Genomic DNA, 14884 nt, shown 5'->3' on the forward strand with positions numbered 1-14884 from the left:
AAAAATTACCGATGGTTCCATGTTGTTTTTTCTAAGAAAAGATTTAATTTGTTCGATTGTCTGCCATTTTCCTAATGTCATTTCCATCATGCTGTATAATTTTTCCTTTTTTAAATCAGGATCTAGTTCCCACTTAAAAAGTAAAAGAAAATAAGTTATAAAATTTAGAAATTTATATTTAGAAAATAATTTATTAGTAAATAGAATGATATGGTGTTGCCATGTTGTGCCGTTTTTTTACATTTGAATTTAAACGTGAACAGTTTTATTGGTTGATCTTACAAGAGAAGCGCCAAACGAATGTCACCGGAAATGCGTCATAACGCAGTCTAGACACCCTAAATTCAAACATACGCATCAGCATAGCAATAAGGGAATTTGCGAGAAAGAAAAATTGCCGGATAAATATGACTTTTATCGCCTACTCGCTAGCAATGTTTAATAATTGGAGAAAAATCAAATTTTGCGATATAGACTAGTCTATAACGCTGTGTAATCTATGCGTTAAGTAGTATAGCCGTGTTGTGCACTCACCTTGATGAGTCTGCAATAAAAAAGTGTAGTTTCAACCAACAGCCATTCAAAATGTAAATTTGGTAATCTATTTATATAAATTTAGGTTATTTACATTAATGTATACAGTACTTTATTTTATTTATTTATTTATTACTGTATCATATTTTCTTACTATGGCTTAAAAATGATTAAATATGCAATTTTTTAGGAGTTTTCTTCGGTTTCAAAATGATAAAATATTAAATCTGTAAATTGTTAGCTTCTACGATTACTAACAAAAACACCTCTAGCTATTTTAAAAAATTAAGTATTATCTATTTATTTTTATATATATTTTTAAGATAAGTAGCTTAAAGTCGTATATAGGCCTATATAAAGTAAATAAATGAAAAAGTTAAAGAAAAAGTAAAGATAAAAATGTTTACCTGGAAAAGGTATCTGAAATCTTCTTGTTCGGGTAATGTTTTAATCTGGAAGAAAATATCTTAAAAATTTGAGATCATAGAATTGGCAAGCGTAAATCTAATGGCATAAAGAAATATATCTTGGAAGAGTTTGCTTTTATCGAAAAAAGAATCTTTTTGTATCTTTGTCTAACAAAAACGGTGTTGTACCTCTACAGATGCTGGACAATTTATTTCTGAATCATGTTTTTCTTGACAGATGGATTGGGATACGTGGACCAATATCCCCTTCCACTAAATTCTTCTGTTCTCACGTCTGATATGTTTTTCTTGCTACACACATCAAATCTTCACTTTAGCAAACTAGAATCTGGCTTCTTTGATTTAAGATAAAATCGAACGAACGAACCTTCTGACTAATTCGATGGGATGTTTTGCCAAAGTTTTTGTTTATATTGTTTAGTTTATTGTATTAAGTCGGAGTTGCTCGTTTTGTGAAAGATTTTAAGCTAACTTAAGAGATTCGAGCGTATCTTGAAGCTTTGTTTAAGTTATACAATTAATTAAGGAAGTTTGAAATGATAAACATTTTCGTCACGAAATTTAGTAAACTGAATAATTAGCGTGCTTAATATTGCACGAACGCATTTCAAAACGCGACTGGCTTTATTAAACACGTACAAAGAGATGCTAGTTTATATTTAAAGTTGATCACGTGTTAAATTCAATTTTAAACAGGTGTTGGAAGTTTACAATGCAATACGGGAGTTTACTACAACGGATATAGCTGTTATATTATTTACCTGTAATGGTCCACCTTCTATATGTTCCGTGTATTCGTACAATTTCCTCTTGTCGTCGAGTTCTTCATTTCTCTGCGTTAATGACAGCTCGTATTGGGGAAGACAACAGTCGTATACTCGAAAGTAATATCTGTGCTGGGACGATATCCAACGGTGCAAAGGGAACCAGAACTTTTTCTCATTTTTCTTCCCCACCGTTAAATATTCCAAGTACAAAATGTCTTCCAATCCGTAAGAATTCCTCCAGATTTCTATTTTATCGACATTATCGAAATTGAGTGGACAAGATACCTGAAGGCTACAGATTTGGTTTTCGCTTTTAAATGATGCGTTTAACTTGATGGCGTCCGTTTTTAATCCCTGTTCGTCGTACAGAATTAACCATATAATTGTATCGCTTCCAACGTTTCTTCTATCTGCTGTCTTAATTTCAATTATATAATCGGATTTTAAATTGGATATCAAGTTTCCCATTTTAGTTATTCCTTTTTTTTTATTTCTTAATTTTTAATTTGGTCGGTGGTTTGATGATTTTTTTTTTCCTTCTCTAAGAATGAGCAATTTGTTTTGTGTACAGTTGTTTATAGTAATATTTTTCTGGTGATTTCATTCGATCGGAATGGCAATGCTCAGAATAATAAATTGATTTTTATTTCCTATTTAGAACATCTGTTATTCTCGCAGATATTGCCAACAATAATAAGAATTTCGTTAACAACATGAAAAATCAGTAAAATATTATTCTAATGAAATTAAATTTGATTAAAGCAAAATTTTTATCGATATATTTCGTAAAATTTATTAATGCACNTATGAATATGGTTCGTTTTTTTTTATTTTGGAAGAATTATGAAACCTCAGAGATGTATAATATATATATAATTCTTGCTTTTAGGATGTAGGAAAGTTTTATAAAATTGTAAAAGAAAGAATGAAAGTATGCTACAATTCAACCGAAATAGAAAAGAAAAAGAAAAAAATATTAAATTCCTATCAAGTAATATCAAATACAGTAATGCAAAAATACATATTTTAGATAAAAGGAAGTATTATAGAAACTTAGGAAATTAATTCACAGTTTAGCTAAGCTAGTAATTAAGAGAAAAATAAATTACAAAAAAGAAAAAAATATTAAAACAAAAGTAGTGTAGCAGTTTAATTTTATTAAGTCGCTACTGAAATTTTTGTAAGGTGGAATGAAAATTTCTTTTATTAAAAATTCCCCGGTCGGTTTCGGTGCCACATAAAAATTTTCCAATGTCTTAGCTCAGGCCAGAGTATCACGAAAAGAATGCTTTATTTGGTCAGTGCAATCTGGTTAATAGTTCTGACATTCCGCGAACGCCTGATGTCGAAATTGTCTCGATTCTCATTTCCGTTACTTTCTCTTACGATTACTGCATTCATAATTAATTTTTCTATTCGGGTTTACGGCTGCCTTTACCCATGCAAACGGCTTGGTAGAAGTAAGTTGCAGCGTGATTCGTGATTGGAACGGATAATTGTTAATTTGAGCTAAAATAGTTAAAAGCCCATTTAACCATTAGTAGCCGGTCCAGTTGGTGTAACTAACCAGTCGTAGTCGTAATATAGTCCGAAGCAATTATACGGCTGCCACATCGATTATGAATAATCACATCACTTGTTAAGACCAAGGCGAAATTTCAAGATTTATCCCTGCTTAATTTACTAAAATGTTTTCCTGTTTTATGCGCGTGTACGCCATCATACTTGAAATTCTTTTTAATTAAATTTTTTAAATTTGTATAAATATTTAAATGGAAAAAAAATTTTATCGGTTTAATTTATTAACAATTGAAACGTATAAAAGCAGTAAGGCATAATTGGCTATTAACGTATCGAATAAATAAGTTTGTTGTTTGTTCATTTAGTCCAATTTATAGAAAGTTGCGAATAAATAAAAGTATCGTATTATTTAAATATTTAAAAGTGAAATTTAATCGGTAGCATAAATAAATAATTTTTGTAGCTATACTCGTACATAACAATAAATTGTTCTCCTGTAATTTTGATTTCCGCGAGAAATAACGAATTTACAATTGAAATATGTCAGCTTATGTGTCTAATTTAAATGAGGAAAGGTAAGAGGTATCAGCTTTTTAAACAATTACAGAGAAACATTAAAAATCCATTTCTTGATTCAGATTCTGGTCCAGATGTTCCACGGCATCTCTGTTGATCCAGTATTTCATTTGACAAGTCGTTTCATTAACTTAACTCATGCGTTCCGGTTGAAGCAATAAAAGACTGGAAAGAATTACAACACTGGCCGGGATAAAATTGACGAGCAATGGCTAGTGATTGAGGAAAGGCGAGCCAAAGACGGTTTTGTACGATGGGAACAGAAGGTGGGGCAATAAATTTCTCACGTTTCTAGACTGCATAACAAGAGATGCATTCTAACGGCCAAATACACCTATTAGACAGCGAGCCGGTAACTGCCCGATGTTGATCCCTTTCTGGTTACAAGACTATCACATAAAAATTCTCATTGAAGCAAATTGAAGCCGGTCGGCAGTTTCTTTCGTCTCTCTCTCTCTTCTTTTCTTTTTTAGCTTTGTTTTTCTCTGGGAAAAAATCTCCGGTGCCATCGACTAATCCACTAATTGTTCGGCTAGGATAATGTCCTAGCATCGGCCATAAAAGACAGTTTGACAGCTTTTTATTTCCTCCCTTACTATATCGTTCGACTTATTCGATCCAGTTTACCAGGAAAAACACGCCAATGCCATCTGCAGACCGATTTCTCTTTTACCGACCATCAATTTTATGCCTTATTTATTTTAAAGGCTTTATAAGAATTTTAAGTGTCGTAATTATTCAATTAACAGAATCATTTTTGAATTACTTCAATTTTCGAATCTGCACCGCCGGATTATTTTTCTTTCCGACTCGGATCCGTCTTTAGCATCCAATCAACTCAACCGACCGTCATTCTGTTTTATGACGCCAGGTGGCGACAGGGCGTCAACCGGAAATAGTTAATGGCGAGACGGTTGTGGTGCCACCTGCCGTTCGTATTGAAAATTTTAATGCTTGGAAACGTATACGATTTACAGGAAATTGGGTTAAGTGCATTATATATATGATTGAAAATATCAGATTTGTTAACGTGGTTATTTTATACACGAGAAAAATATCGAATTCATCAAAATGTATTAATTTTTAATGTTTTAAGTTGTAAACGATCACGTGCGTTACATCTCTCTTAATTCAAGAAAATTGCATTATATCCGTTTACTCTTTTTTCCTGATATGTTACAGTGTAAAGAACAAAATTGAATGAATTTTCTTAAAAGTTTATATTTTAAGATACTCGATTAACCTTCCCTGGAGTACGGAGACAAAATGAACTGTAAAAATAATTAAATTTGCCAGAGAAAATATGCATATATATGTTTAAGAATAAAATAATAAAATTCATATTCTTTCCAGAAACAGAGCGATGAAAATTAAACATTTACGAATTGTGTGTGTATATATATATAAATATATGAGAAATTCGAACTAATTTAAATAAGTGGACGTGGAGGGATTGTTACATAATTCAAAGGATAAAATTTAGTATAATTGTACTTAAATAGACAATTTGGAAATAACAAATTTCTGTGAAAAAAATTGAAAGGAGGATTTGTTTAAATTGCATGCATCCATTTAATCATCATAAATTCTGATGGAACAGTTTTTCTTAAGATATGTGCATTGCTTAAGCCTGACATTCGATCGCCACTTCCAAACGCAGCCATTGGGTCGTCAATTTTAGCCACGTGTGTTCCATGCTCGTTAAAAACTCGTCAGTTTCGTCGTTCCAACGAAAAAAAATTCTAATCAATATTTTAAGTTGGTTTTTTCCTTCATTACTCAATAAAAAGTGGACTGACCTCAATGACCCTGTTCAACTTATCGGGGTTTTGAATTTGATTGAACATTGCCTACAATATTATGTACAAAATACCCCACTAAAATCGTATTTTTCATTTCTCTTATTTAAACCAACATTTATGCTAATACGCGATGATTATTCGATATTTGCATAAATTGAATCCCAATGGAATAGAGTAAAAAAAAAATTCCTTTCATCGATTTATGTATAAAGCCAAACTTTATAAGAATATTTGTTAAATAATCATATATTGTTTGGCCAGTCGGTTCTTGCTGGAAAATGAATTATTAATAATACTGGCGGTTTTTGCTTATTTGGTTTTCCTCGAAAAATCAGTTTAAAAATTCAAAAATGTTTGAAAGACTTCATACTGATAGTGTCGCCATCTGCTGTATGATAATTCAAATTTTTTTTTTTTGTTTTTTTCCCTTTAATTTTAGCAGATAAATCTAGTTCGTTCCGATTAAGATAATTTGTTAGGAGATAAGTCTTATTATTACTTTATCAATCAAGTTCGCTTGTCACTTAATTCCGCCCAAACTCTTAATTAATGATCGTAGTTCAACCTTTGTAGCATGGCGTGAGGCGTAAATCTTATTTTATATATAAAGTTAATAAAAAAAAAGAAGAGCAAAATGCTATAGGTTCTTCTTAAATGTCTAAGAGCCTTTAACTTTTCTTTCCGTTTTATATAACAAATATTGAAAACATTGAGTACACAGATAGTAAATTTTATAAGAATTGAGGAGTGTGTGGCATCGATACCGTCGCTCAACGGCAGTAAATTTTAAAAAACGTAGAATTTAAGACAGTCCTATGGACCGAATTTCAAAAACCAAAAGAAATATGAAATTCTCGATACCCGCTATAGATTAAGAAAGCTAAAAATTAAACGTTTTATATATAGGCTAAGTTAGAACTTTAGGCTGAAATGTGAATCCTTTTTATATTTTTTAAAAGCGATTCTGTCGATTATATTTAACGTCTAGATCGGGAGAAAAAATATATTTAAAAAAAAAAGGTGAATGTTTCACTGAATTTTGATATAATTTTGAATAAATCGCATTCGCTTAGATCCCGTAAGCCCCGCCGTTGCTCAGGTAAGCTATTTAGTTTAGTAAATGGGAATGTTCCATAAAGTCGTTCAAATTGGTGCGGAGAATGCCATAGTATCCTATATAATGTGAGTTGTTGCTATAAAATAAGTTGATTTATTTTTGTTCTGAAATAAAACGTGACTCGAAAAGAAAAAAAAAAATCTTCGATGCTCTCTAAAATACATTAGACGACTGCTTAAAGTTTTCGATCATTTTAAAATTCAAATTTATATACATTTTAGCTATTTTAATACCTACGAGGTGAGCGTGTGTTTACCTGTCAATCCATTTCAGAAGTGATAAACGTTAGAATAAAACACTCCGATACAAATAAAAGAAGAAGAAAAAAAAAGATGTCTGTCTGTCTATTTTATAACAGTGTTTATCATTTGAATTTTAATGATTATTAATTATGAATTGTATAAGAACGGTCGATGAGGAGTTTTCTATTACCTGAATGGAGAAAGACGTTGCCTTTGAAAAACATATGTCCGAATCCACTGAGAGAGTGAAACTTGAAACATATTCTGTATAATATCTTAGAAAGTTTTTAAAATTAAATTAAACTCTTTTCTTTTAAAATTAATAATTACTTGATAACTTAGTTTTTTAAAAAACATTTTATTTGTATTTGAAGGTTTTATAGTCAAATGGCTAAATCTATTAAACTGCAGTTGGAGGTTGAATTGGGTACTTCTGAAATTTCTGAAAATGTAATCCCAGATAGCATTTTGTTAGAGATATTCAATTATCTTTCATTTATTGAATTAAGCCGTGCTTCACGGTAAGTATAATTTTATGAATGCAGAACTAATTTTGAAATTTTTGAGAACAAAATTTAATAGCATATTATGCTACTTTTGTAATTTTTTAAAAATAGTTCACTTTGAGATTACTTTAAATTTTAAATATAAAATTTTAACGAAAGTTTTCTAATTATTATGTATCATTTTTACTATATTGCAATTTTTAATACATTAAATATATTCATAGATTGTATTTATTTCATAGAAAGCAAGAATATAATATCAATAATGTTCTAATATTTTGAAGTTCTGTTACATAACAATATATGTAACATAACATTTTTGCTGTTGTATCATATCTTTAGTATAACAGAATAAAGATTATAGAAAGGAGAATAGTGAACAATGGCTATGATAAAATTGACTGTGTCATAAATGAATAAAAATAATTATTTACTTATAATTCATTTTCTAAATTATATTTTACTATGATTAATGAAGAAATCATAACTGATAAAAATTGAAACTTCCATCTACTAAATAAACACTCTAAGACCAAAATCCAGCAAGAAAAATGTTACTTTAATAAGNACTCTGGATTACTTGTCAAGAATATTTTACAAATTTTACTCGCATTTGAAAGTAAGATTTGTTTAAAATATACACATAAAATAACCGATCTTATGTAAGAAAAAAAATATATATAGCCTATATATATAAGCCTACATGCATTTCATTCCTGAATATATTTTCATATGGCAAACCTATAATATAAAAAGATAACATATTTTAAATTTTATTTTGGATTAGGTTTGCATTTACAATTATTTTATCGTAGACGTAGCCGTTATGCATCGAGCAGAAACCTTTAGAGATGATGTTTCCATAAGAGATTTAGTCGAAGAGAATAACATAAGCCAACTGTTTGCATCCATTTATATTATTTTATCGCGTTATGTATTTAATTTTTTAAATTTTGAATTTTAAAACTGTTCCAGAGAAATAATCTTTATGGTAGATTAAAATTTAAAATTTTCCAAACTTTTAGTCGCTTATGATAGCTGCAGAAAAGAAGTGAACATTAAAATTTTTCCGATACAGAGAGTATGACCATTAAAAATAAATTTTTTATGAATAACTTTCTTAAACAGAATAAATAAGAATAACTTTCTGGATCGATATCTTATCGACTAAGCATAATTTTAAGGGATTTTTTTATTTTATTTTATGAAGATTATCTGGGAAGAGGAGGAATGCGGATTGGAGATAAGAATCAGAAAATAGTGGATTAATTATAAACGTAGAAACGGTTAATAAAAAGAAGACTTGTCCCGAAGCGGCACTCACATCTGGTACAATGGTTGTTTGCCAATGATGAAAAGAAACCGATAAAAAGTAGATAATTGCTCATTTTTGTTTGGTCACCAACAGATGTCGACCTTAACTGCGCGTCAATGATAAATTGGTTTGGGAAGATACGTGCCCCGGAGAAACGAGTGGATTGGCCATCCACGGATGGGTCCAAGGTCGCCGATGTTCACCTGTGTGCTGTCGTCATGGAAACGACCTAGATCAATTATTCGTCGGATGGGCGATAATTAAAGAAGGGATCCCATGTCGGGTTAATATAAGGAAAAGATTTTTCCGAGTCGCCGACCGGGCATAGAGAATCGGCATTGTGCTCGATGACCAACGTCAAAATAATGATTATTTATTACCGAGTGCGTGGACGTCCAGGTAATTGAACAAAAGATTTAATGAGATAGTCGGGCTTTATAGTCTGGTTAGCAGATTAGATAGGAAATTTGGAGTTTCGGAATAGAAAATTTGGTAAAGGGCAGATACGGTCGCTCCGGCAATTCCTGTTGCTGGCCGGGGCATTGCCGCAATGCAGGACGTCCAATTGTTATTACAGCAGTTTTAATTAAAAGCGTAATTATTGCGACATATTTTATTTAAACGCGTCACGTGCGGGGGAGACGAAATTATTAATGTAATTTAATTTTTAAGGAAAGCCGATAATGCCCGGTTATAGGTAGAGCAAAGGATTAAAGCGGGCAAAATGGTAAGGAAATGGCCAAAAACGAGCAAACGTCATTAAAAGCATCATAAATACGTCGAAGTACATTTTTCGTAGTTTGTGTTGTTTGGTCGAAGTCGTTTGTGCGTAAAAGCTCCCAAGTGATCAACGGTTATTGATATAAATGAAATAAGACAACTGGAACGACGTACGACGCATTAAAACTGCATTAGTCGGCAATTTATACCTGAGCGAAGAAACATTAGCTAGCCAGACAGCGGACAACCGAGCGGTGGGACGCCAGAGGGGTCATCCAAGCTGCAGACTTAATGGCAAATGGATAAAATTTTTTATCGAGTACTATATCCCGGTATCATTTTACGATACGGAAAATATTTATTTTTTGAACGTCGGACTTTTATTATATTTGTCAACGCTCGAATTTCACAGTCATAATGGTAATACTAATGGATTTGTCGTCGTTTGCGGGGCATCCGCGCCATGTATCCGGTAGGCTTTAGTTTTACTTTAATGTCCCATTAGAGCTGCTTAACGGCCGTGCTTTAATGACACGAGACTTTATTAGGAAGACGTTCGTCCAATGAAACGTCGCGTGTGCCCCGTTTATTGGAGCAACAGCGGCGATCGGCTATTGGTTACGTCGTCCCCATAATCCGGGCACAATATAAGGATTACTTTAACGTCCGACTCAAAAACTCTATGCGCGCGGCGTCGTGCCCCCGAGTGCACGATTTATGCGCAACTGCGACTCCTACCGGTTTGTTACCGAACACCAAAGCGGCCTTAAGAATGGCCGCGGGCGAGACCCAGCTGCTCTCGAGTTCGGGTCACTTTAACAGATTACCTCTGCACGCCGCGGCCTGATGGCCCGAAGTGCTTCCCAATTCGATCGGATATCGAATCAGTGACGTCGACAATATACAGGTTTTGCTTCCAATCTTCTTTTTATGCACATGGACGTACGCCATTTGATTCGAAATTTATGATTATGAAGGCGCATAACTTACTCTAGCCGTGTAATTAACGCTTAGAATTGGGTAGACAAGCGTGACACAAACCCGGAATAAATTCTTTACCAAATAAATAGCCGGAGACGAAGAAAACTGGAATCGTAAACATAAACTACGGAGACGGCTTTTTATCAACTACTCCGGCCGATCGATAAATGAATCCTTTATAATTTTCGTGTCGAGCCTCTCGGACCTAATTCTGTTGAAGTCTTTTAACTAACAGACTGCCCTGTAATCTTCTCTGCCGAATTTCATCATTCTAGATCCAGTTTCGAAAGAGTTATGACGACAGAAGACGTACTTACTGCAGTGCTTTTTCATATGGCCCCGACACTAAAACCGACATAAATTATGCTTATATTAATTTTGTTTTATTGTAGGAGGAAAATATTATTTCTGCGAGCCGGTGCGGTAAAATTGGATAAAGTGTAAAAATTTTTTCCTAAAGAAATTCTTAGAGGGGGACGAACCAGAAGAAATATTTCGTGTTTCTTTTAACGGTTTTAATGGAAAAATATTTCTCAACCAAATAAAATATTTCATAATACGTTCCTTCTCGAGGATATAAATCACGACACTAATATTTTACAAGTAAAAAAAAAAAATCGTAAGTTTAATTGCCAGAACCATATTTAAGAAATTTAACAGCAACAGTCACGAAAATATTGTTGCAGAAGCAACAAAAAATCGTTAACTCTGCAGTTTTTTGAGGAGTTATTCTCAATCTTATGTTTGAAGTTCACCACACAAGAGTGAGTGGAGGGAAAAAAAAAATTATCTCTAGTTTGTCCATCACGTTTAGAAAAAATGCCCTCAGCAACCTCGCTTTTAGACGTACCGAAAATTTACAGCAACATTTCCACCAGATCTCTTCAAAGAAGTACACAATGAGCATCATGGCTAGAAGGAATTGACCCGCTCGCCAGCAATTACCACACCATGTACTAAACTTTAATGCTATCTGGTGAAGGAAATATTCAATAAACTGTTTCGTTAACTTAATTCATAACTTCTATCGGACTCTTAATTACTGTAAAATACTAAATAATGTTCCTTTGGGGAACGAGAACATCAATAGAGTCAAACGTTACGCGAAATCAACAACATTTAAAGATTTAAATTGTCGATTGCGGGGTTAAATATTTAGTATTTTACTATATTTGGGATGCTGCGAAATCCAGAAAATAATAATAAAAAAAAGAAATACTCGATAAATCTTTACTGTAAACGATAACTTCTTCCTTTATGCCAGAGAATGTGGAGAATGGAAATAGTAGTGTTTGTAAGCTGTAGCATTATGAGATCGTGAAGGTTTCAAAAAAACGAATTCGAGAAGCGCAGAGATTTATATTTAAACATTTAAGTTATTTACCATAAAAACTGCATACAATTATGGAAAATTTTGAATATTTTGTTTCGTGGAAAAAATATGTAAATTTATCACGGAAGAAAAGAAAAATAAAAAAAAAAAACACCGAAACATCGAGATTCTTTCGTGACAAAACAACAAAAGTTAAGGGGAGAATTTGATATTTATTAGAAAAAGAAACCTTATCTACGGTAATTTATTGAAGAAGCATACCCTTCCGAATACAGGACAAATGTAAATTTTTTTCTATCGACACGCGTAAAAAATACTTTGAAACTTTATCGTGCAACAACACTAGGGAAAATTGTTGCAAATTCAACAGAAACATCCCGGGTGGCAGATTTTTTTTATTATTTTATTTTTTAGATTTTAATACGATTCAGATTTTTTGCAGGGGATAAATTTAGAATATTCTATGTAAAAAATATATTAAAAAATTATGCGAATTCCGATGTTGGAAATTTATCCGAATTCGCGGCTTATATGTATTATAAAATAAAAATAAAAAAATATGTAACCAATTTCTATTCACAATAAACAAACTAATTTGCATAAGAAAACTACTCGATTTGAATAATGTATGATTTATAATGAACGTATTCAAATATTAATTTTTTGTAATTACCATGCAATTTAATACGATGTAATAACGATAATAGTTTGATCATTTTGGAGATTTTAGAGGGAAAAAAAGGGAGAAATTACCTATATTATGTGAAAAAATTATTAAAATTGCTTTAAAAAATGCTTAAGAAAAACCTTTTTCTTTGGTATAAATAACACAGCACGTCTTTTTTTAATACCATTTTTTAATTTTACCACATTTATAAAATAATCGAAAATAAACATCTATTTCGAAATTAGAAGATTTAAATACGTTTTAAAATGTACATAAAGAACATAATCTTAATTAAAAGTCAGACAATGGTTCTTGATTACATTTGTTCTCAGTTAAATAATCCGATAATGGAACAGTTAGAGGCAGAGTAACTGACTTCATTCCTGTTACACGTATATTTTTACAAACAGAACGTTTACTTGTTTATCCCTGGAATTAAATCTCTTTACAGCAAACGAATACAATATCACAGAATAAAAGAAATGACTTTAGCCAAGTTTATTTTCCAAAAATCATAATATTTATACCAATTAAATTTTATGTAAATGAATCTATCGTTAAGCCAGTTATTATTATTATTAGTTTTTTTTTTTAAGGTCGAATTATAATTTCGTTATCCTTTCGAACGTATTATCAATAATAATTATACATGCTCTTTCAGAGATGACTGTTATGTATGGAGTTCACACAGCTCCGTTTCTCAATTTGCATGATGTATGACTAGTTAAACACGTGAAGGCTCTTCCCCTCTTCCTGCTCCTTGGTGAATTATCATTTTATGTTCGGATCAAATCTTGCAATTTTTAATCGCTTCTTAACTTCATAATTTTATTTAGTTATTGACTACTTTCTCGTATTTTTTGACACCGTTTCTTTTATTTTTTTTTTTTTCCTCCGCGCTTCCGTCATTTGTAGATTTGTCGTAGTTTCACGACATTTAAATCTTAAATGATGTATGTTCCGAAGCGTTTTAGTGGAAAAGAATTAAATGACAATTATTTAAATATAACTTACTTTTTACGGAAAGAATTTATTCATTTTTTTAAAAGAAAAAGAATAAAATAGTTATATTATTATTAATATATATATATATGCTAAATTGCTAGTAAATATGTATTTTTCTATAATATAATATCAGTAATTTTTTAATAAATAACACAATAAACAATTTATCTATTGAAAAAGTATTTAATAGAAACAGATGACAGAGTAAATTTATATTAAAAAAAAAGCTAAGAATTGTTTCGTAAACAATCGAAAAATTATTTTTAAAAAAATACTTTTCTGACGAAACAGATAAAGAAAAGATTGTTTTTTTTTTCTTTGTTCCGTTCCGTTTTTTTTTTTATTTTTATTTTTGTGTACAATTTATAATTATTTTAAAAGTAATAAACAGATGTTATAATTAAGGAAAATATATTTATTCTTGGATCTTGCAGATAATTTTTTATTAATAAATAAGGCGGTAGTAATATTATCCTGAAGCGGAATTATCAGAAATTACCTTGCCAAGATGTCCCAAAATAAATGATTTGAAACAAAACGAGCGGTGCTCATGCTTTTTTATTTATGTTGTTTTGATAAATTTATAATAATTTCTCGTGAACGACATTACAGTAGTTTATCGTTATTTATTATCATGTAACTTTAGCGAGCAAATTTGAATTATTTATTCCGAAACGTGTTAACTATTTCATGCAACACGTTGCCGAACCAAACCATTACAATAAAGTTGTCACAAGTTGGAAAATTTGCGATTATTCTTTTTCGTCATCTGTTGAGTGGATAATTTACCAAGAAGTTTACTGTACTTTGAATGGTAAAAAAATTGTCGTAGAAAAACCATCTAAATTTGATCTGGAAGATAAAATAGAGAGATTGGAAGGGAGATGTCGTAAAAATGATTGATAATTGTAGAAATTTAAAAGTAGAACACAATTCTTGCCGGCAATGGCCAAGAAGATGCATTCCTTTAAACGCTTTGATCGAAGATTAAGGCCGAGAAATCGAGGTAAAAATAAAAAAATAAAAATAAAGCAAAATAACTGTTTAAAAATGACGTCTTTGCGAAATTACGCCATCAACGAGGGAAATAACGTAAAGAAAATTGGATAAATGATCAGTCACGTTACTAAATTAATTAATTTAACGAGTTAAAAGTATCGAACGGTTTAATAAAAATTTTTAAAATGAAGTCGTATCTTTTATTAAATGTTTTCTGTTTAGTTTACAGAGAATAATAATGCGTAAACATTAGTATTCGATTCGATTTTCCATGTTATAAACGCCTACTTTCTAAACTGTTTTTCTTGTTGGAGACCGTAATAGAAACCGTGTTTACAAAATTCAGAATGCGGGCTTTACACATATTTGTT

General features: G+C 31.2%; 1 protein-coding gene across 1 annotated transcript; it reads right to left on the reverse strand.

Annotated features, from left to right (window-relative positions):
* Positions 1 to 12: 12 nt before the first annotated feature.
* On the reverse strand, positions 13 to 2252 carry LOC111620152 (arachidonate 5-lipoxygenase-like; the record flags this gene model as incomplete). Its single annotated transcript, XM_023362022.1, has 3 exons — positions 1724 to 2252; positions 942 to 986; positions 13 to 132 (listed from the first exon to the last, which is right to left on the reverse strand). Coding segments are annotated over exons 1-3 (639 nt in total), but the record flags the coding sequence as incomplete, so codon positions are not given.
* Positions 2253 to 14884: the final 12632 nt, after the last annotated feature.

Source organism: Centruroides sculpturatus, unplaced genomic scaffold (genome assembly GCF_000671375.1).
Source record: "Centruroides sculpturatus isolate CEXI.00-Female unplaced genomic scaffold, Cexi_2.0 scaffold202, whole genome shotgun sequence".
Classification (NCBI taxonomy): Eukaryota; Metazoa; Arthropoda; class Arachnida; order Scorpiones; family Buthidae; genus Centruroides; species Centruroides sculpturatus.